The 23378-nt window shown below is 41.0% G+C and overlaps 1 protein-coding gene across 11 annotated transcripts in view; it reads left to right on the top strand.

Annotated features, from left to right (window-relative positions):
- Positions 1-23378, top strand: part of NALCN (sodium leak channel, non-selective) — a 345527-nt gene that overhangs the window by 79429 nt on the left and 242720 nt on the right. For all 11 annotated transcript variants that reach the window (XM_078853491.1, XM_078853490.1, XM_078853489.1 and 8 more), the window contains one exon: positions 4239-4393. In XM_078853491.1, the coding sequence (XP_078709617.1) occupies positions 4239-4393 (155 nt within the window). The remainder of the gene's footprint in view (positions 1-4238; positions 4394-23378) is intronic.

Here is a 23378-nt window from a genome sequence, read left to right as displayed (position 1 = left end):
GATGTGTTGTGTTGAAGTGTTGTTGTTGTGTGTGTGTATTTTACTGAAGACTAGGACAACGTCTTGGGGCTCATCTACATAGGAAAGTTTTACCAATTACACCAATATAATTTTAGCAGTATAGTCAGACCAATAAAGTTATAATGGTCTAATCCTCCCTGTGGAAACTCTTATTCCAGTATGAGACAAGCTTTTTTTTTTTTTTTTTGATTTAGTTTAAACCCCTTTTTAAGCAACAGAAGCTAAAAGCAAAAAGAGGTCCTCTTATACTGGAATAAGAGTGTCCATAGGAGGAATTATACCACTATCAATATATTGGTTTAAAGTCACGCCTTCGCTTATGCCAGTATAACTTTCTCATATAGACAAGCCATTTGTTGGAAATCGAAAATTGGAATTCAATGTTTCTTCTTAAAAATGTGACCTGGAATAACATAGTTTCATTCTTCACAGCCCTGTGTGAATGGCAGATAGCCTATTTGCTCCTATTTATTCCCCCCTCCCTCCAGGTCTTGGTTCATTTCTCCTGTTATAGTACTCAAGAGCTTCGTCTTCTAATCTTGCCTCTGGAACCGTGGCCTTATCCAAAGGATTCTAACGTCATCTACTTAAGGGTATTCTTGCCTCTTTGTATACTGTTGTTACCTAACCTTGACCTTCAATGAGTAGCCTTCTGGAGTAATGTGGGGAACCTCTCGTTTTCCCAGTTTCAGCCCCAGTTCACCAAGATACTTAAGCCTGTGAACAGATACTTTAAACAATGAATGGTCACATTCATGTCAGTGGGACTATTCATTTGTGTAAAGTTAGGCACCTTCTTAAGTACCTCGCTGAATTGGAGCCTTAGTCTCTCTCACAGGTAACTTGCTCTTTTGCAGTTCTTTAGTTTGTAGTTATGGACAGCCAATTAACTGTCTTTTGTCTTTTCAAAACAATCATCAAGCTCTGATCCCTACTCTGAAGTAGCTACAACTGTTTTTAACCTCACATTCTTATTCAGACATTGCTGACCGCTGTCTGGCCAAAATAAACATCACCACACACATCAGCCTCATATCTCATCAAAATTTACACTTGGTAAGATGAAGCTAGAAGGACTGTAATCTTCTTTGTTTTTGCCAAGGGAAACAACATGCATAATCAGTTCTTTAGCTGCTAGCTACTGGTGGTGTTACTGTTAGTATCTGGTGTATTCAGAGAGGTAAACTTCTTTTACATTCCTGCAGTAACATGCCAGACTAGCTGAGGCTAGTTATTCCCTCCTTATTTAACTGTTCTGAGCACATTTCTTTATACGTTAATTAACAGATTCCATTACTACTAATGTCACTACTTTACCTGGTATGAAAATTACAGTATAAGTGACCCTATTCTGTTCTTAGTGAAGAAAATGAAGTTAGTAGAAAATAGGTCAAAGGAATGAAGAGTCAAATCACCTGAGGTATTTTCTAACTTGTTAAATGCCAAGGTCAAATACTTTCCTTATAGCACAGTCCTAACAAAAGAGCTGTGCTCAGAAAATGTCTGGCTGTCTCTGTCCTCACCACTCTAGCTGTTTAAAAATGTTACTTGGCCACAGTAGGCATGAAAAAAGGGGCAGTGGATTGGCCGTGCCATGTCAAGACATATTCTTCCATGTTGCCTTGTTGGTGTTTGTGTATATGGGGAAGAGAAGATGGGAAGAATCCTCTTCTCTGGGCCAAAAGGTGCCAGCACACTGGCTTTCCCACAGTCTTGGGCTGCAGTAGCCGTCCCCAACCACAAAGGAGTTTAGCTGGTGGATACACATGGTTACCCTAGCCCTGTGTCCAATGCCCCTGTGCTGGGTTAGTTCTGCTTTGTTCAGGGTTTTCCACAGCTGATCAGCTTAAAAGATGAAGCATTTGCCCCAGAGGCTTTGAAAACCATGCAGAAATGTAAAATGCTGAGTTATTTGTAGAGCTATAAAAATGAAGTCTTTTATTGAACATCAGCAAGTTACTTAAGCACATTGCATAATGGGACTATTCAAGTGCTTAAAGTTAGGCACCTGCTGCTGCACCTTGCTGAACGAGGACCTTAGTAAATATTGAGCATTTCTAGACTATTGGCACCTTAGGGAGTAACATAATTTAAACCATTTTGCAGTTAAATTCTGCGCAATGTTCTTGTCACATATAGCTCTATCTTGATATACTATACTTGCCCTGAACACAAACGCAACCTCAGTATATATAAGCGCCTCAGTGATGTTGTCTTGGCTGAAGGACCCAATGTACCAGACAGAGTTCGGCTTCCTTACTGTCCAAAAATGATTTTGACATTTTCAGGAAAGGCAGCTGTATAGGATTGAAGACCATTTACTGTAATTTGGAGAGTAGATACAATATGAAAGTGACCTAGGTTTAAATGAAACATTTGAAAATTAGTGTCTTGCACTGTAATGACTGAGCAAGCAGTACACTTAATAATATTCCCTAACACAGGGAATCTCTTGACTCTGGGAATTGGGATTTCCTAGTGCAAAGCATAATGTAAAATTCATTAGTTCTTAGTGGCATGAGCTCTGAATATGCTTGTGCCAATGAATTAATTTTCACTGCTAAGAATATTCATAAAATGTTACCATGATAATCCTATAGCAGAATGTCTTCTGTGCAGAGATACCACAATCTCAAAGTACTTGTATTGTGCATTAAAATATTCTAGTATAAATGAATTTACATACCTTGTTCATGTTTAAATCTTTGCTGATCATGTATTTAAACATGGTGACATGAACATACATATGCCTGTATAGACATCTGTGCCCAGAACTAGATTTGCAGAGTATATTTAAAAACTGGAGCAGAGATACCTGTGTGTATGCACCTCTTTCTGTACCATGCAAAGATGGAGGCCAACTGGTTCAAACTACAGTTGTTTCCTTGCCTAAAGACAATTGTGCAGGAAGCTTCAGTTTCACCTTGACGAATTATAGATTAATTTTTTAATAATGCATGCAGTGCATGAAAGCAAGAAAAATAAAGTAATTAAAGCCTCTCTTCACCCCAAGTAGTCATCAAAATGCCTCTGGGAATTAGATTAAAAGAGGAGGACTTTTAGAAGAATCATAAGGAGTAATATGCTAAAGGGCAGACTAAAACTTATGTTAGGAGCATTTCTTCTTTGGATCACACTCAGGAACAAGTTTTGATGATAAACATACAAAACTTTTCAAATATTTTGGAGTCTTGTGAGAAGATAAGCAAAGTCAAACACACAAGAACCAAGCTTAGCCTATAAAAGAGTAAATGATATAATCCACCATCTCTCTCGCAATAGGCTGATTTTACATAGCAGTTTAACTGGCAACTGTTATATATTTACATCCCTTTTGACACAGACTGCAGTCCGAAATGCGTATGAATTTTATTAACCATTGCTAATTTTCTATCTGTTCTTGAGATTTTATGCTTATAGATAGCTAGCTCATCAGATCATTATAAACAAACAAAGCAGACATTTCAATTCCATAAAATGTATTAATGGATGTTTGGCTGTAATAGATATGTCAGAGATTACAAAGATTGACCTGATCTGTTGATAAAATATATTATTGAAACTGATGGGTGTTAAGGCACTGGACTGACACTTGGGAGATCTAGGTTCAGTTCCCAGTACTGCCACGGATTTCCTGTGTGTTCTTGGGCAAGTCAGTTAGTGTCTCTGGCTGGAATTTCAAAAAAAAGCCTATGAGAGATGGGTGCCCAACTTCTATTGAATTCCAATGGGAGATGGTTTTCTAACTCCCTCCTTAGAAAAATCTCAGGTTTTGTGTCTCAGTTCCCTATGTGCAAAATGAGGATAATAATACTTCCTTCTCTCCCCCTTCCCCCCCATATTGTGGGTCATGGAGTGTTTCTTACTATTAATATTATTTATGATTTTTATTGCCATATGTGTTTGGACAGCATCTTGCACAATGGGGTTCTCATCTCGGATGGGGCCTCTAGATAGTACTATGTGACTGCACTTGTTACTACTGCTGCTGATGGAAGGGAACTTCAGCTTCCAGGTGCGTTAGCCTGACCTTTCCCATGAGCACTGAATTCACTAAAATAAATTGTTTTAAATAAAATAATTTTACAGGATTTAAAATATTGACTTTTCATTGCAAAATAACCTGCATTAATAATGAATGTTAAACTCAGTAAATATACAAGTTAAGCATATGAAAACTGAGTACATCTAACAGTTTGATGTTGTATTTTTCACAGAAATGTAACCTGGAATAATTTAGCTATCCCAGATACCCACTGTTCCAGAGAGCTAGAAGAAGGTTACCAGTGTCCAGCAGGATTTAAGTGCATGGACCTTGAAGATCTGGGACTAAGCAGGCAAGAGCTGGGCTACAGTGGCTTTAATGAGATAGGTCTGTCTTACTGGTAAAATCCATTTCAGTATCCATTTAAAAATGTTTCTAAAATAAGTAGAACAGATACAAAATAGTTCATGTCTGTGCAGTGAAGATACTAAGTGAAAACAGTATTCTCCTATATGACTACTGCACAAACAACGATATTGATTTTCTTTTAAGTGGTCAAGTCATAATCTATTTGTGTAGAGTCTGGCACCCCAAGGTTTAAATAATTGTATAACAATGTCTTTTTTTATGGAGGGGCAACCATTCATTATTACAATATGTAAATACAATGATTAACATGGGGTTTTTATTATTTGTGATAAATTTTAGATTATTTAGTGGTTTCATAATCTGTTTATCTTTCAGACTAAATTTTTGGTGCAGTATTTTTCTGTAGTGTGGTTTTAGATGGTGCCCAAATACAGCAGTGATGGACATATTAAAATAATTTACATTTGCATAATTTAAGGAGCACTGCTAGCTCATGCAGTAGAAATTAGGCTGGATTAAATTGCAGTCCCAACTCAGATGGTTCATGGGTTATGGAAAAGCTAGTACGACATTTCTTAGGTTCCCCAGATTTAGGCATTGCAGCTTCAAAGACCATCTCTGACCAAACATCTTACATATTATATGGCACAGATAGCGACTCCTGTAGCTAAGGTTACCCACCTCTATGGCTAAAGTTACCCATTATAAGAACCTGTCTTCAGTTGTGTATAATTTTGCCAATTTTTAACCATTTGGGCTGAAATGTTTGGAAAATATCTATATACTGGTAACCAGGAGTTGTTTAAACTCTGGGTCCCCTTGACTTTCATAGTGATGGTACTAAAATAATAAATAATCATAAATAAAATAATAAATACAATTCCTGAATCATTAATAGAAGGCCCTATGCTATGTAACATTTTTATCAATGACTGGGAAGACCATAGAAAATAATCACTGTTATAGTTTGCAGAGTACCCAAAGATTGGGAAAGTGCTAAATAATGAAGACAGGTCACTGATACAGAATGATCTGGATTGCTTGGTAAAGTTGGGCTCAAGCTAACAAGATGCATTTTAATTTGGTCAAATGCAAAATTATACATCTAGGAAAAATAATCTAGGCCATACTTACAGGATGGGGACTGTATACTGGGAAGCTGTGACTTTGCAAGAGACTTGGGGTACCAGTGGATAACTAGCTCAGCTTGAGCTCCCATCTGAAGCGAGACAGATTCAGACTGGAAATACGATGCACATTTTTAACAGTGAGGGTAGTTTGTCATTAGAATAATTTACAAGGGTTGAGGTTGGTTTTCCATCATTGCCAATTTTTAAATCAAGATTGGATGTTTTTCTAAAAGATATACTCTAATTCAAATAGGAATTAATTCAGGGAAGTCATATGTTGTACAGGAGACAAAATAATGTCCTTTTCTGGGTTTATAACTTCTGACTCTGTGAAGGCTCAAAAAGGCTCCTCTAAGAACACAGGTTGGATTAGAGGACTGGTGTCACCTGTGATTCTGTTCGTTAGATTTCTCCCCCCCAGTTCCCTCCAACTTTATACCCTTACCCTATTATATAGTCCAGATTCTGCACACTTATTCACATTCAGTAGTACCTTACTTCATGAGAAATCCCACTGATTTAAATGGGGGTATGCATGGTGTGAAATACTACTTAATGTGTAGGTTTCAGAGTAGCAGCCGTGTTAGTCTGTATTCGCAAAAAGAAAAGGAGGACTAGTGGCACGTTAGAGACTAACCAATTTATTTGAGCATAAGCTTTCGTGAGCTACAGAAGTGAGCTGTAGCTCACGAAAGCTTATGCTCAAATAAATCGGTTAGTCTCTAAGGTGCCACTATTACTCCCTTTCTTTTTACTTAATGTGTAAAATCTCTCACTATGTGTGAGGAAGGTCAAATGAAGGATGCTCTCATATAGAACAATTCCTTTCACCTTACTGTACCCCAATAAGGCTTAAGAGGAAGCACTTGTAAGAGTATATGCATTGCAAACCCCTCAACAGTACTTGCAACATATAATACTGCAACTGCTACCTTCATCCCCAACTCCAAGAGAGGAGTCAAAAACGTTTGTTCCTGTGGCACCCTCCTCTCATAAGCACCCCCTGTCTGACTGATATGTGTCTGTATTCACTCAGTCTTTGAACGAGGATGGCATCCACCTCTCACAGGTGCCCCCTTTCTGGTCGGTTGTGAGGCTGCTTTTCCTTCAGTTCTTACAATGGGGTGGCACCTGCCTTTCATGACCCCTCCCCAGCCAGTGGTTGTTTGGCAGGTCTTTAGTGACTCAGCCCTCTGGCCAAGTCACACACACTGTTCCTCTTTCCAGGGTATACAGTCTCTAATTCTTTCTCATGGCCCAGGAATGGGGCCGTAGCACCAAGACTTCCTCCCTGGAGGCACTGTGTTCTTTAACAGCCCAACAGGGGCCTATCTTGGTACCCTCAGTTGATTTTTTTTGGCAGTCCTCCCTGGGCTCAGTCTTCAGGCAGACCAGCAGGGCGCATCACAGTACCCTTGCCTGGTCTGGCTATGTTCTGGGCTCAGTCCCCTGGGCTCAGCCTGCCCACACTGATCTGTCCATAGTCCTGCTGCTGTTCCAGCCAGCCAGACACCGAATTCCCCCTCTTCGAGCTCTAGGCAGCAACTGACTGCTCTGCCTCTGCTGTTTCCTTTTATATGAGTCTTCGAGCCCCTGATTGGCCAGTCCAACAGCCCTTCTGATTGGGTGTTTCTCTGCAGCCGCTCTAGGTTGCATGGAGGACTTCCCTCTCCTCTTTTCTGGGGTGGGTTGAGGCAGGCCCGTGAGGCCTCCAGCAGGGGGCCTCTGGACCTAGTCCACCCTGTCACAATCCCCATATTTCCAGATAAATAAGACTAGTATCATTTGTTTCAAACTCAACTACATCTTATTAATATACCAATTAGGGATCCTGGGTAATCCTCATTATGGCAAACCAAGAAACCCTTTCAGCTCCTAATAGCTAATTGACAAAAGCCAGGAAAGTATGGGAGGTAATATATAGCTGTGAATTCCCTAGGATTGATTATATTGGGTTATGTGCTGCAAAAATATACTGAAACATAAGATATTGTTCAGTTTATTATAATCTGTCAATAAATGTGAAGAAAAAAAAGTAAGAGCGCTACATTGCAAGAGCTATTCCTGTAGTTAATAAAACTTTAAAAATAGCCTAGTTTTTATTTGAGACTTTTAAAAAATATACTTGAATTACAAAATAAAAATTCCAACCATCTCTAAGGCCCTGATTCTGATTCTTATGCATTTGAGTAGTCCCACTTAACTCAATAAAAGTGTTCACTTCCATAAAATTACTCACATTAGTGCATTAGTATTTGTTACAGAGCAGATTGATACAGTGTCAATTAAGGACTTCAGTAATCTTCCCTGAAACCTTACAAATCTCTTTTAGGCAAATGTCTTAGTAAATAAATATGTGTTGCAGAATGACCTGAAAGTCAGCAAAGTTTAGGCTATTTCAGAATGTAGCGGAGAATGAGCTCAAGATTTTAGGAGCTTTCAGAAAAAATACCCCGTCAGGACTGCTGTAATAGAGACATCCAAGCATCTCCAAGGAGCTCAACTGTTGGCATAAGGCAGGAGAGAAAAAGAATCTTTAAGACAATGAGGACCTGAACTGTGTAAGTTGGAACCAACATCCAAAAATGAATTGGAAACCAGGCAGATTCTGTAGCACAGATGTAATACGCTAAAAGAGATAGATAATAAGACAGAAAATACCATAACGCCAATAAATATATTAATGATATACCCACACTTTGAATACTGCAGGAAATCTTGGTTGCCCCAATTAAAAAAGGATATATTAGAATTGGAAAAAGTAACGAGAAGGACAACAACAATTATTAGAGTATGAAACAGCTTCCATGTGAGGAGAGATTAAAAACACTGGGTCTGTACAGCTTGGAAAAGAGATGACTAGGGGAGATACGATAGACATCCGTAAAATCATCAATGGTGTGGAGAAAGTGAATAACAGGGAAGTGTTATTTACCCCTTCACAGAATACGAGACCGAGATGTCATTCTGGTTAATAGGCCACAGGTTTAAAACAAATGAAAGGAAGTGTTTCTTCACACAAAACACAGTCAACCTGTGAAACTCATTGCCAGGGGATGTTGTGAAGCCAAAAATATAGCTGGGTTCAAAAAAGAACGAGATAAGTTCATGGAGATAGGTCCAACAATGGCTTCTAGCCAAGGTGGTCAGGGACTCACCCCATGCTCTGGATGTCCCTAAGCCTGTGTCAGAAGCTGGGAGTAGATGACGGGATGGATCACTCAGCATTTGCCCTGTTCTGTTCATTCTGTTTGAGGCATCTGGCATCAGCCACTGTCAAAAGACAAGATACTGGACTAGACGAACCATTGGTCTGATCCAGGATGGCCATTTTTATATTCTTATGTTCACATTTGTCTCTCTACAATAGCCATCTTATAGAAGGATGTCTAAGAGAATCTGAGGATATCAGGTAATGTTCAGAACTATTTTGGTACAATTTTAATAAGCTTCCCCTAATCAGGAATGTTGGTAATAGGGCAATAAATGGCAATAGCTTAGCAATATTTTATAACGCTCCAATTGATGATGCACCTTATATGTCTACAGGTAACTAAATTATTTGGTAAACTTTTTTTGTGTAACAATATTATTTTATTTTATAAAAGCAATGATGTTTTACCTGAAGGTATTATTATAGAGTTTGTCCTGTTCATTCCTGAGATGTGTCATTATAACAAACATGAACATAGCAATCTAGCAGCTACCATATAATTAGTGCTACTTCATTTACGGTAAATCGGTACAAGTTTTGCGCATTTGATTCTGATCATTTCAATTTCAAATTTAAAAAAAAAGAAAAGAAAAGCGAGATATCTAGCAAGTTTGCCACAGAGCAAGGATCACATTCTGTGCTGTCATAAGTGGATGCAACACTACTGAAGTTAATAGAGATTTGCCAGCTTGCACCAGGGATGAATTTGGCGCAGAAAGGGGATATTGTGAGACGCATACAATATAGTTGTGCATGGTAGAAGGTTCTTTACTTTTGGGCCTTATCCTGCTTCCATTGAAGTACATAGATTTGACATGAATGGGAGCAAGACTGGATCTGTATATAAACTAAGATTTGGTATTTACCAAGGGATTTTATTCTAAAAAGCATGTAACTCTGTTTTCCAGTTTTGTTCGGTTTTTAAATGAAGTACAATACATACTGATCCTAGAACTCTTCTCTGCTGTTTTCTGCTGTGCTCTTGTATTCTGGTCAGCATTGTCCTCTGCACCATCTTGAAGGGCTTGAGAAATGCATTTGTCTTGCCTGGGGCAAGAAGAAGCCTTACTGTGCAAGTGCTGTCCAAGTACAGTACAGAGTTTAAACTTTCTTTCTAAAGAAGAAAAAAAGCTGTTTGGAGAAGGAACCGTCTTAGTGTGTGTTTCTACAGTATCTAACAGAATGGGGTCCCAGTCCACGGGCTCCAAGGCACCACTGCAATATAAATAATAATAATATCCTGTATTGCTGATAACATAATTGGGAAGATAATGTGAACCAAGTGTATGGTGTTATCTTTCTAAATCTCTAGGCTCCTCAAGTGTCTCTGCTACCCTTCAAAGCTTCCCCAGTTTGGAAAAATAATGAAATTGACAAAACTGGTCAGTTTCACTCCTATTGTTGGAGAAATCTGTGGAACAGAGTGAAACTGTCAAGAGCCAGGTCAGGGAAAAGTATGAGCCATGCAGCAGAGCAATAGGAATAGGAATAGACTAGCGAAGAACCCCAGATCCATAATGGTCTTAGCAGCCAGGAGATTCTGGAGTGGGAGGGAATAGCAGCAGCAACAGCAGAGAGAATAAATAACCTTCACTCTTTGTTGGCGAGCAGCTTCAGATTTAACAACTTCCATTAACAGCAGGGTCAAGGACAAATGCTTAGTAGAAATCCAGGCACCACCCCCTTTCCCAGCAGTTAGGCAGAGAGATTAACTTCCTAAATGGGTGTTGCTCCTGAACAGAGTGCCCATTCATCTTAGATGAGTCCTTTATCTATTAGTGTGTCTGGTAATTTTTTCAAACACTATCCATGAAGGGGTCAGTGGGAGCAAGTGAAAGGATGTGAATGAAAGGGTGGGTTCATGAATGTGGATAGCACAGCTCCTCACTATGCCTCAATAGTACAATCGTTCCCTTCTGTTTCTCACTCTACGCTTGTTTTGGTTTGGGTTCCTATATTAGAAAGGTTGACTTTTCCTATATTAAATCATCCTTCAGAAATGACCTCACGGAAAGTGTCAGGTGCATTCAGATGTGGCCTATGTCACTTATTTCTTACTTTTACTGTCTTATTTTTACTCCTCAGTTCATTCTTTGGTCTTATTAGCTCAGTAGGGTGTAACAAATATTATGATAGTTTCATGAACTGTGCAAACACAGTGGACTAAATGTTCAGAAAAATGTCCTGGTACATGGGTAAACCCCAGTTATTACCTGTTTAATTAAGTATGCAATTGCATATGCATGTACTTTAACATTTTTAACAGTCATCACTAAAGAACACAAAGACTACTGTGAAACTAAATGGGAGCATAGAAATAAATGGGCAGGTTGGAGGTTATAACCATTCAACTATATTTTCCACATAATTACTTGTCTGAACGTGCATTTAAATTTAGTCTATGTAGTTTTATATGTAAGTAATCATGATTCATTTATACACATCACTGCACAGTTAACAAGATGCATTTTTAAGTGGGTGTTTTGTTGCAGTATTGGGTTTGTTTTGTAATTTGCTTTCCTCCAAAGCTACTGGCGACTGCTGGAGGCACAGTACAGCATTAGAGAGAGCACCGATTATCTGATGCTATGTGGACTTTTTCCACAGCACATGCCCTTTTTACATTCAGATATTAATAACATCTGGCTAGTAATCATCACATATGCTGTGTGGACACATTCCTGTAATTAATCTACAGATGTGCATTTGCCACATTAATTTTCACCACTTAAAATAAAAAGCACAGCTACAAATACACTCAAAAGGAAAAGAAAAGAGAAACAGAATGCAAAAAGACACACAGAGGCAACCACAATCAGCACCCATGAAAACAAATTGGTCTGGTTATCCTTTAAATATCTTTCTGCTGCAGCAACTTTCATCTTTTACAACACCCACTCTTTCCCCCTAAGCCTTCAAATCCCTCCTCTATCCAAATCAAGCAAGCTGAATGTCAACAGTCAAAGTTTGACATGACAGAGTGAGATATATTCTTATGGACACATATACTCATCAACCTCAAAAACTGACAAATATCCTATGGTATTTATGTAGGGTTTTTTCCCCATGAAAGATCTTCTCTATGAAGTGAAAAACAAGTGACCTAAATCTACCCAGTATCATCATGTAGTTCTGCAAATGCTGTTCTCCAAGGCCAATGGCCCATTAAATAATAATTAAATTTGACACCAACTTTTAAAAAATCAATATGTACCAACAGTTATTTCCTATTCGGAGTATAGGCCAAACTTTGCTATCACAGTGGTAAATGGTTGGCAAATGGAGAGTTTTCAGTGGCAACCAGTGTATCTTCAAAGCCTAGTACAAACATTAACTAATAAACCTTGTAACCCATCCTTTGCCCAGTAATGAGCCAGTGAGATCATTACACTATTATCATTCCCATTTTACACATTGGGAAATGGAGATACAGAAAGCTCAAGTGTCTCACCCTACTTCTAGTGAGGAGGGAGTGGATCTCAGATGTCTATAGTTCCAATTCTTACTTGTTGTCTGGACCAGTGTTTGTCACCAATACATGAAAAACAATTCTTGGCCATAACACTGGTTAGGAGATATTTTTATCTGCAATTAAATTTGGCTAAGCAAAGCTAAGACACAAAAAATGTCAGAGACTATGGCAAAGCAAGAAACAGAACCCAAATCTCCTGTGTCACAGTCTGGTACCTGAACCTCAAGTCCTTCCTTCATTTGCAAAAGTGCATGCAATAGTACTTTCTCCATTTTTTCCAGGGTGGAGGAGCTCTCAGTCCCCGGTGCAGCCCCAGGGTTCGAGGTAGGAATCCAGGGACCGGGTTCATTATATCCAAAGGTTTGTTATTATGAAGGGTGTTGTAGTGAGGGTGTACTGTATCATAATGGTCTCTTCTGATCCTAAGATTTATGAATCCAGGTCTGTAGATAGTTATTTGTCTAACAGCTTTTGGCTTCATGATAACCTGTTGTGCATATGATTCAGGAGTGTACACTGTGGTGGGAGTGCAAGAGGACTTTTTTTTTTCTGATCAGAAAATCCTGAGACTTTGAGGCTTTAGCGTACACCAGAGATAAGAGAAAGGAAGTGATTCAGATATAACACTGTCACAGGATTAATATCTCCTGCTCCAAAAGTAAATATATCAGCTTCGCCTAAACATTTATCTTCCTTAAATTGCTTGTCTTTATCTCTGCATTGTCCTGTGACAGTTTTCTACTCCATTGACATTATCTCTTAATTATACTTAATTTGTTGTATCCCTTTATTTTACAAAAACAGACCTGAAACATAGCTGCCACTTACAGGCTTTGGTGGCAGTTTTTTGGCAAAATATTCTTCTTTACTGTCCGTAATCCCGTTAGTTCCAGCTATTCCTTCCTTGCTACTGACTCTCCAGAAGTTTCAGACTGCCTATGTACAGGCTTTGCTTTGAAAAGGCAAAATCTTGCCTTTCTCCTAAGAGAGATTTTTTCCTTTCTGGTATGCTGTTTTGGCAGCTGACATAATTTTAGCCCTGTCATGGAACTCTGAGGGGATCAAAATCTGTTCCATCTCCGTTGTTACATTCAGTTATGTGTCCCTGATGAGATTCTATTCAATTTCTGTATATAAGCAGGACATTATTTGCAAAAGGGTAATAACAAATTGTGTCCTTGCATATCTTTTACTGAAATCTACCTCATGCATCAAAGGGAAGGATTTGGAGTTTTATGGCAGCAGTCTTTGCTTGAACAATTGGTGTGGATGCCTTCTTACCAGCCAGGATCTCTAAGATTTAGATAGTGCTTCCTTATATTGATTCTCAAAGGGTTCCAAGCAGTAGTTTAGATGGTACTCACTGCATTCCTTCTTCCTCCACTACACTAGTGAGGCCAACTTCAGTGTCCCATTCCTCTCTTTTCCCAGGCGTGTCTCCAGGCTTTTTTTCTACAGTCCCTTACAAATAGAATGCTTTCCAGATTCTAGCCAGCCAAGTTACCACCTCCTCATCTTTCCAATGCATTCCGAAAACTCCACAAAGCCCACAGAAAGTAAAATACATTATTAATTTATTAACCAAATAATTACAAAAAATTCCAAGCAAACTCTTTCTCCTTAGAGTTCCCCACTGCGGGACATCTTCTCTGTCTTTTAGATTGTAAGCTCTTCAGACAAGATTGTCTTTAGTTTGGTGTCTTCAGCAAAGTGCTTGGTACTGTAGGAGTTTATTAACCACACTGATAATAATTTCTCAGCTGGCAGAGCTGATCAAATTTCCAGTCGCTTGCACAAAGATTTACATAAAATTCCTGAAACCCAGAGGTGAAGCAAGACCGGGTCACAGAATTTTCAAGTTGGAGCACATAGGAAGGATTGCTATATATGAGCAGCAACAGTAATAAAAAATGATGGAAAAGTATGTAGCTTCTGCAATGACAAACTTTATAGTCTCACCTTTCTTGGATTTTTGAAATTGTTCTTATGTGACAAATATTCTTGGATGTCTTTCTTTCAGTGTGTGGTAAAACACAGTACAATAAACTAAAACATTCAATATAAAATACATTAATGATTTTTCCCTTTTCAAACATTTCCACATTCAAAGTTTATAATATATTCCATTCCTATTACTCTCCTTTTTACACTAGAAACATTACCAGCAAGAGTTTCAGAATTAGCCAAACAGTTATTTTTCCAGATAGACTGCCAGCTCTGTTGCGAGGGACTTCAGGAGGTAGTCTTTTACGTGTTCTTCATGCTTCGTATTATTATAGAAGGGCTGAAAATTCCTCCTAGATAGAAGGGCTGTGTGGGCTGTACACTGAAATATGGCAGTGTGACAAAAATCTTAATTTTTCCTTTCATTTTGGTTCCCTGAATTACATGAGCAGCTTTTGAGCCAAATTATTCCCCTCAGCTACACAAGTACAAATCCACTACAATAGATTTGACCGTGTACATTACACCCTTGCAAGATGATGAGGTTGCACAGGGGTAACTCAAAGAAGAATTTGGCCCCTTGGCTTTGTGGAAGGACTAAACTGATCGAAAAAGGAGAGTCTGTGAGGGAGTATCTTTCTTTGTGACTTGCTGGTTTCAACCCTTGGAAGCATTTTTTATTATTTCTGTTACATTTATAATTTTGTATGTGTGAGAAATATTATGGCTTACAGTCTTCTAAAATGTCTGTTAGACTGCATTACTAAAGTACCTTGGCATTGTACACAGATTAGAGACAACAGTGGTTTAAATATAGCATATACGGCCCTATTTCTGCAATTAAAAACCAGTGGGGCTCCATGAGGTACATGGGTCTGCCTGCACAGATCCAAATGCAGGATCAGGGCCTAAATGTTGACCATAATTATGGTCTTGCTGTCCCAAAAGAGGACAATTACTGTTTTTGTGCTGGATGCGTAATACGAAGTACATTTAAACCACAGGGGCAAGATTTTCAAAAATAGGAAGCTAAAGCTAAGCTCCTAATATAGGGACCTAAATAAGTGTCCTGACTTTAAAAATGCAGGGCACTCAGAGCTCCCATTAAAGTCAATTGGTGCTGCTTTGACAATCAGGTTATTTATGTAGTTGCCTAAATATGGAATTAGAAGCCTAATTTAGGCTCCTGTTTTTGAAAATATTGGGCTACATAAGTGATACTCAGACCTCAGTGGTTCAGGAGCCAAATTAGTGATCAGCATTATCCAAAAGAGCCACAGTAATGTGAATTCATTGCTTCATTTACTATAGTGCTATATAGTCATATTTAAACAGTATGACAGAGGAAATATTTTTAGTTTATTTATATTATTCTCACAGCAAAATGACTAACCAAGTATTATTATTTTATCATCTACAATTGATTAATAGCTTAGATTGGTTAATAATTAAATCACACAGTGTTTTAATATCAAGTGCTGCAAAAAAGTGCAGGAGACACTTTAAAGAGCCACTTATGACTTGCGAACCTCAGTCAGAGTACCACTGGGCTATATGCATACAGCTCAGCAGAAATATGGAGAGTGGAATTCATTTAGTTGTGCCAGCAAATAGCATATGGAAATTTTTTCAAGTTTTTGAAAACTTAGATAAACGCAAGCAACTCCTTCCCCACAGAATTTTAATTTATTGCTGTGTTAAACCCAAAGTAATTGAATCCTGCATTAAACCAGGCAATCAGGTGAAACTAATGTGAATAGATTAATACAGATGTCTTGAACTGACAGTCAAAGAAAACTTTAATGCTGGTAAGAACATTCAGTGGAACATAAATTCCCCTGGTATTCTAGGATATTAGATATTAGTTTCACCAGCTCAATGTTTGGATCTCAAATGAAATAAACAACTTCCCAGAAAGCTTAATTTTTGTCCATTCTTGATTTCACTTATAATTACAGCTTTTTATTGGTTACTGAACTAGTCTATAATCTATGGTTTTATACCACCCTCATCACCTTGGTATCTGAGCACCTTCTAGTAGTGCATTAAGTGACAAGACTAACATCTGATATATGGTTCTTTCTCTCTTTCATCCTTTCCTCGGGATGGCAGGGAGGGGAGGAGAATTGTGTGTGCAATAGAGTATTTTGGTTTGGTAGGGTTTTGTTTTGAGGTTTTTTTTAATGTACACTATGTTGTACATTTGTTAGGGAAGGCAAGGCTGAAGAAATGCTCCGTGCACTTGGAGAAAAAGGTCGTAAAGTTTGTGCTAGTCTGTAGTTCCTGGGGGAGTTCATTCCACAGTCTTGGACTGGCCTCTGAGAAATCTATTTCTGCACAGACCGGTTTTACCTTTATTGTATAAAGTTTCATTGTGCCTGAAGAGCAGAATTGTTGACTTTGAAGATAAGGACTGAGACCTTGAATTTGACTTGATATTTTATGGGAAGCCAATGTAGAAAGAAGATGTGGCGTGATGTGCTCATGGTATTCCATGTTATTGAGGCGTGTACTATGACAAACATTTAAAAAGGCAACAGGAAGTTCTGTAGTTCATGTATCAGGGCTCTGATGTTGTTACTTGGTATGATGGTATCATGCACCGACATCCTGTCATGTGCAGGATCCCACATATGTCCTCTCCAGCTGTTCCTGATTTCTCTGGATCCTCAAGACCTGTTAGTCCTATATACTTCAGTCTTGTTGCACAAAGCACTATTGAATTCTCTATCTTTGTGGCTGGAAGTGAGCAGATACTATGAAGGCCACAAGATTTTAGAACTGGAGAGAATTGTAGTGGCAAATGATGCCAGTTGCAAAGGATGGGGGAGCTCATTCAGGGAACAAAACCAAATAAGGGTTGTGTATGTACAAGGAGCTTCAACACAGTATCAACTGGCTTGAGCTCAGAGCAATCAGGTATGCCCTAATAACCGTAGCCACGGAGTTGAACAATCATGATGTTCTAGTGATGTCCACCATAGTTGCAGTTGCTTATATCAACAGAGAACCACCAGATCCACAGCCAAGCTATGAAAATCTAACCTGCTATGGATTCACAGATGCACACTGTCATCCATGTCTGGAAGGACTGCTGTGTGCCTTTCCACCATTTACAGTTCTCCCCAGGGAAATTCACTGCATACATCCAATGAAGTGAGCTGTAGCTTACAAAAGCTTATGCTCAAATAAATTTGTTAGTCTCTAAGGTGCCACAAGTACTCCTTTTCTTTTTGAGGATACAGACTAACACAGCTGCTACTCTGAAACCTGAGGTAATTCTGGTGGCCCCACATTGGCTAAGGAAACCCTGGTTTTCAGACTTGATTTTGTTGGCAGTCTGCCGTCCATTTTTCCTCCCACACCAAAGGGATCTTCTATTGCAAGGACTGTGTGACGCTCTGGGGTGCAATCCAGACCAATGAGGGGCTATGTCATCCCTGCCATGCAACCTTGGGTGCCTCCCAATGTTTTGCTGTTGTAGCTTCCAACTTGGGTAGCTCACATCACAGCCTGCCCTAAGTCTCTGTGTATATCTACCACCTGGTTCAGCAGCTCTGACCTCAGCAATCTGAAGCATACACCAGTCACACTCTGGATTTCTCCAACCGTGGTTATTACTTGCAGGGTGACTCCAATACACTTCTCATCCCAGATCTTTCCCCCAAAAAACATGTGTTTAGCACTGTCCAGCCTTCTCCTGGACAGTCCTGATATATGTTAGGTCTGTTGCCCCTCTAAGGGAATCAAGATGCTTGCCATCTCAAATGGAGTTTCCCACACAGTTCACAGCATTGGATTAGTTTTGATTAAAGAATAAAACAAGCTTATTTAACTACAAAATGCGTACAAGTAATAACATTGCTGGGCAAACTCTCAGCCCAGGATCTTCTCCCAAGGTCCAACAGCTGTTTTCTTTTGTACTCTTAGGTGAAAGAGAGAGATGAACTGAGAGAGATAATTTGGGTTGTGTTTGCCCCTCACTTTTTTGGTGCAGTCCCCTTTTGAGATGCATTTTCCTGAAGGTTATTCCTCAAAGCAAATTTTATACAAACAGTAAAGAAGGCAACATGGAGTCCAGTGGTGAAAGAAGTCCATGCTGTATCTTTTTACATCTCTTTGCTGAACTGTAGATTTGCCTTGTCCCTTGCCTTCCCGCCTTCCCCAACCCTTTCATGCCAAAGAATGGCAACTTGATAGGTGATGGCTCACCAACTTTGATGACACCTGGCTCGGGTTGTCAATTTGTCTTTTGTCTTTGAGAAACAGATTTACTCACTTCCCAGACTTGTCTGGTAAACACACTTCAGTATTGATTTCAGCTTATACTCATAACAGTTGTTAGTTCTCAGATCATACCTTACTATCCATATGTTGTGCATAGATTATTACTGTAGTGTGTAGCGTGTGAATACAAGTGTGCATTCTGTCACAGACTGATCTGCTACTCAGACTCAGGGAGGACAAATCTGGCTGTTTGGTATGTTAAAGGCCCTTCTAAAACAAAAGGGATATTCATAGGTTCTAATTGGCAAGCTCTTAGCTTGCAAAAAGGTTCAACAAATAAAGCATATTCAAGGATTTGGTCCAGCTTTAAGATCTTGTTATGAAAATTGTGGGTAGAAAAGTGAAATACATCCTGGAATTCCTGTGGAAAGGTCTTTCCCCTCAAACACTAAAATTTCAAGTGGCCATGATCTCAAGCATGTTACAGACAACAGGAAAGCACAAGATTACTTCCCTCAAGACCTCAAGACATTGGAAGATTTTTGAGCAGCCTCTCTTGTCAATCCTACCCCAGTTAGGAGGATTCCCCATTGGGGCCTAAATTTAGTGTTTGATGGCTTAAATAAACATCCATTTGTACCTCTGTCACAGGTATCCTTATATTTCCTCTCCTTAAAAGTGTTTTTTCTAATTGTTACCGCTTCCACCAGAAGATTTGAAGAACAAAGACTCTTATCAGTAGAACAATAATATTGTATCTTCCACCAGGAGAAAGTGATTTTAAGAATCAACGCAGCCTTTACTCCCAGGGTAAATTCAGTACTCCACAGAGCGCAAGGGATATAGTCCTTCCATCTTTTGATCTCCTTCCAAAACATCCTACCAAAATATTTTGATGTTGAAGATCTACATCAAATGCACCAAATCTTTCAGAAAAACTGCTACTTTTTGTTTTATACCAGCAAAATGTAAGAAATCTTCTCAGACATCTATATCAAGGTGGATACAGTAGTGCATAGCAGAAACTTAAAAGGCCAGAAGCCATCCCAGCTCCCCCAAATGTCCACGCACATTTTCTCAGAGTAATGACTATCTGCTGGGCTTAAAGATCAGATGCATCTTATGAAGAGATATGTAAACCAACCGTCTGCTCATCAGTACACATATTTGCCAAGTTTTACAAGCTGGATGTGCAAGCTTCCTCAGATGTGATGTTTGGCTGAAATTTCTGCATGCTTTTGTACCACGGTAGCCAGATAAGTCTACTTACTACATTGTATATAGTTAACTATATTATCCCCTCCGTACTACATACTGCTATTGGACATCCCACCGTAATGGATCTGCAGACCTTTCCTGAGCAGAAGAATAGGAAAAAATTTTGTACTTTGCCAACAACTTCCTTTTGTTTAGTGGGAAGGTCTGCAGATCCTGTCCCACCTGGGACAAAACTTTCCTCATTCCAGGACAGGGTTGTCCCTAGCCATTCTGGTGCCATATGCAGCCCCCCCCTCCGCTGGGTGTGTGTGTGGGGCCCCAGGGCCTTCGCAGGGGGTGGGTGGATGGGTGGGCTGGCCCCAGGCCTCTGTGGGGGTGGGGGGGGGTGCAGGAGCAGGCTTGGGGGGCAGAGGGGAAACCACCCCCCAGCACAGTCCGGCGGAGTAGAGCGGGTTCAGGCCGAGTCGCTCCACTTCCTGCTGCCTGGTGAGTGCAGGGTCCAGCCCAATCCCGCACTCAAAGGGCGGCAGGAAGTGGAGTGACCCGGCCCCAGCCCGCTCCGCTCTGCTCCCCTCGCTCCCAGCCTGGAGTTTGGGGGGCAGAGGGAACACCCCCCAGCACTCATTGGTGGTGCGGCTGGGGCCAGGTCACTGTACTTCCCGCTGCTGGTGAGTGCACGCCCGATCCCTGCTGCAGTCCTCAGGGGTGTGGGGGCAGGGCTGGGGTGGAAAGAGGCAGGGTGGGGGAAGAGCAGGGGCCGGGGCTTTGGGGAAGGGGTGGAGCAGGGGCTGGAGCAGCACGCAGCTGCGTAGGGCACCAAGAAATTTGCCCCAAAGTTCCTGGTGCCCTACGGAGCTGTGTACTTTGCGTATGGGTAAAGACAGCCCTGCCATGGGATGACCTTTGCCTCTCAACATATGAATATATATTTCACCACCATGTTTTAAAGTGGAATTAATATCTGCTCAGCAGTAGGAAATATTCATATTTCCAAATTTTACTATGCTCAATAACTTGTTAGTTAATACTTCAAGAATTTAATGTATGAGCAGGGGCTGTTTCATACTGATGGGGTCTTCTAAGGGCTGGCAACTCCCATCCTTCCCTGACTGATAGGTCTAGTTGTGCCTCTCAGCAGGCTGCAAAAGAAGACCCACTGTAAGGGACCTGGAGAGTTTGCCACTAGAAGAAAGGAAATTTTCAGCAAGGTAAGATACATTTTCCTATTGCTATTCTGATTAGGTAGAATTGTGCACCCACCCTGCACTCTTTGCATAAGTGTGAATGACTACACAAGGAGAAGTGCTGTGGGGAATCAGTCTCCTTATTACTGGCAGTTCAGCATGTACATCCTTAAAGGTGGGTTAGCAAGCTTTCAAATATAGCAGAGAGTCAATTAAAGAAAAAGCAAGCTTGGAATGAAAATAAGGTGGAACTACTTTAATAAAGTTCAGACAGATAAATCCACCACCACTCTAGAAAATCTCCACCCAGATTATAGGAATGGTATTTGCATACTGTGGGCCAGATTGAGAAGAGAGTCTAAATTGGTGTACCTTAATTCTTCAGTGCCCACAAGTGTATGTTACATGAACGGTGATTCACACCACTTACCAATGTGCAACTTACATCCCCTGAGAATTTGGCCCACTAAATCTGGGTAGAAGAGGGTCTAAAATGGTGTATCTTACAAGCTGCAGGGCTAGAAGAGAGAAAAAGAAAAGGTCCCTAACAAGGCCGGAAGAAGATGCAACTCACATCTTCTTACACGTGTTACACCTTTTTCCCAGATTCTCTGCAGGTAAGTGACATCAACTCAGACATGCTCACTTACTGGCACACAACATTCCACTATAATATTGCCTCTTAATGAAGCCCAGTGTAGCCTGGGTTTGAGAGCCATTTAGGATCATTTTCACCTGTGAGTTCAAGATAAAAGTTTTGGGTTTTTTAAATCCCTTTGCTTACTATGGTGTTTGCAGTACAGGAATGTGTTCTTTAAAGGCTCATCCACACTAAAAACGACATCACCTCCATATAGGTGCACATAACAAAATTCATGTGGCGGGGGTGGGGCTGATGGGTTTGGAGTGTAGGAGGGGGCTCAGGGCTGGGGCAGAGGGTTGGAGTGCAAGGGGGCGAGGACTCTGGCTGGGGATACAGGCTTTGGGGTGGGGCTGGGGAATGAGGGTTTGGGATGCAGGCTTCCCAAGGGCTACAGTGGGGAGAGAGGACTCCCCTCAGCTCTCTCTCCCCACAGCAGCACCTGGGCTGGGTCAGGAGAGGCACCTCTCCCCTGGCCGCAGCAGGGCCAGGGCTGGGTTGGGGCTGGGGGAGAGGTGCCTCTCCCCTGGCTGCGGCAGGTCCGGGGCTAGGGGAGAGGCATCTCTTCCTGTCGCAGCCTGAGTGCCTACGCGGCACTTAATAGGCTGCTCCGCAGCTGTGCAGCTGAGAGGGAACTTATTCATGGTAACTAACATGATGCCAAACACAACTTATCACAAGCACTGCAGGGTACTGTAGTATTTAACATAATCTCTGGTTAATCTGGTGGGCAGGTAACATTATATTAAATGTGACCATCCCTGTCTACATGGTGTAACATCATATTTAGCTACCACAACCCTGATGTTCTAACATAATGTAATTTCCCAGTGACAAGCCCAAAAGGGTAGTTTATGTGCATCCCTGTGTGGGCATGATGCAGGGGTAGGGGGAGAGGACATAAGAATCTGTTTCACCCCCATGTCCTTTATGCCCCAGTGCAACAATGAGGCACAACCCTGATCACCCAGCACACAAGAACTGGGAGACTCAGAACCACCAGCATGGCTAGAAATTCCATGGGCAGATGGGAAGCCCTGGCTTAGCTGGTATGACCCTGAATCCTGTAAAATGATGTAGTCGCACCTACTGCTTGATGTATTCTCCCGGAGCTTTCAGTACATTACCTAGGGCAGTGGTTCTCAAACTAGCGCTGTTGCTTGTTCAGGGAAAGCCCGTGGTGGGCCAGGCTTGTTTGTTTACCTGCTGTGTCTGCAGGTTCGGCTGATCGCAGCTCCCACTGGCCACGGTTCACCGCTCCAGGCCAATGGGGCGTGAAAGTGGCAGGAAGTGACGCGGGCTGAGGGATATGCTGGCCGCCCTTCCTGCAGCCCCCATTGGCTTGGAGCGACGAACTGCAGCCAGTGGGAGCCGCGGTTGGCCGAACCTGCGGACGCGTCAGGTAAACAAACCAGCCCGGTTTGCCAGGGGCTTTCCCTGAACAAGTGGCAATCCTAGTTTAAGAACCACTGACTTAGGGCAGGCACTGCTCTGAGAGTTGATGTGGCTTGTCAGTTCCCTCACTCACCGTGGGCTGTAACTGAAAGCCAAACTTTGGCTCTAAGTGTTGAGATTTGGGAAGAGATTGGGACCTCAGCGAACCCTTCACCCTCTGGAGCTCGGCTTCTCTTCCACTGTGGAAGCCTTTCTGTTTTGTTGTCACCTGTTTTTGAAACCTTAGCTATAGCACAGCAAGGTCTCCACAAGTGATGTTCAGATGGATTGCACTCTCTAAAGTCAAAGTCAGCAAATGGATTTTTGTACAGTCTGCATGGAATCCCTGTAAGAAGCCTGAGTTGGGGGTCCAGGTCTGTAATCAACAATGACAATTCTGCTTCCTGAGATTGCGGAGTGCTAACCAAGTATTCAGATAACTTCTAAAGGCTAAACACAGCAATCAGGAGAACCACATACTCACTCGGAATGCCATGGTCAAAGAGAAATCAGCACACATTAAGACCATCAACCCTAATG

The sequence above is a fragment of the Lepidochelys kempii genome, chromosome 1, assembly GCF_965140285.1.
Source record: "Lepidochelys kempii isolate rLepKem1 chromosome 1, rLepKem1.hap1, whole genome shotgun sequence".
In the NCBI taxonomy this organism is placed as follows: Eukaryota; Metazoa; Chordata; order Testudines; family Cheloniidae; genus Lepidochelys; species Lepidochelys kempii.
This window is presented reverse-complemented; position numbering and strand designations above follow the sequence as displayed.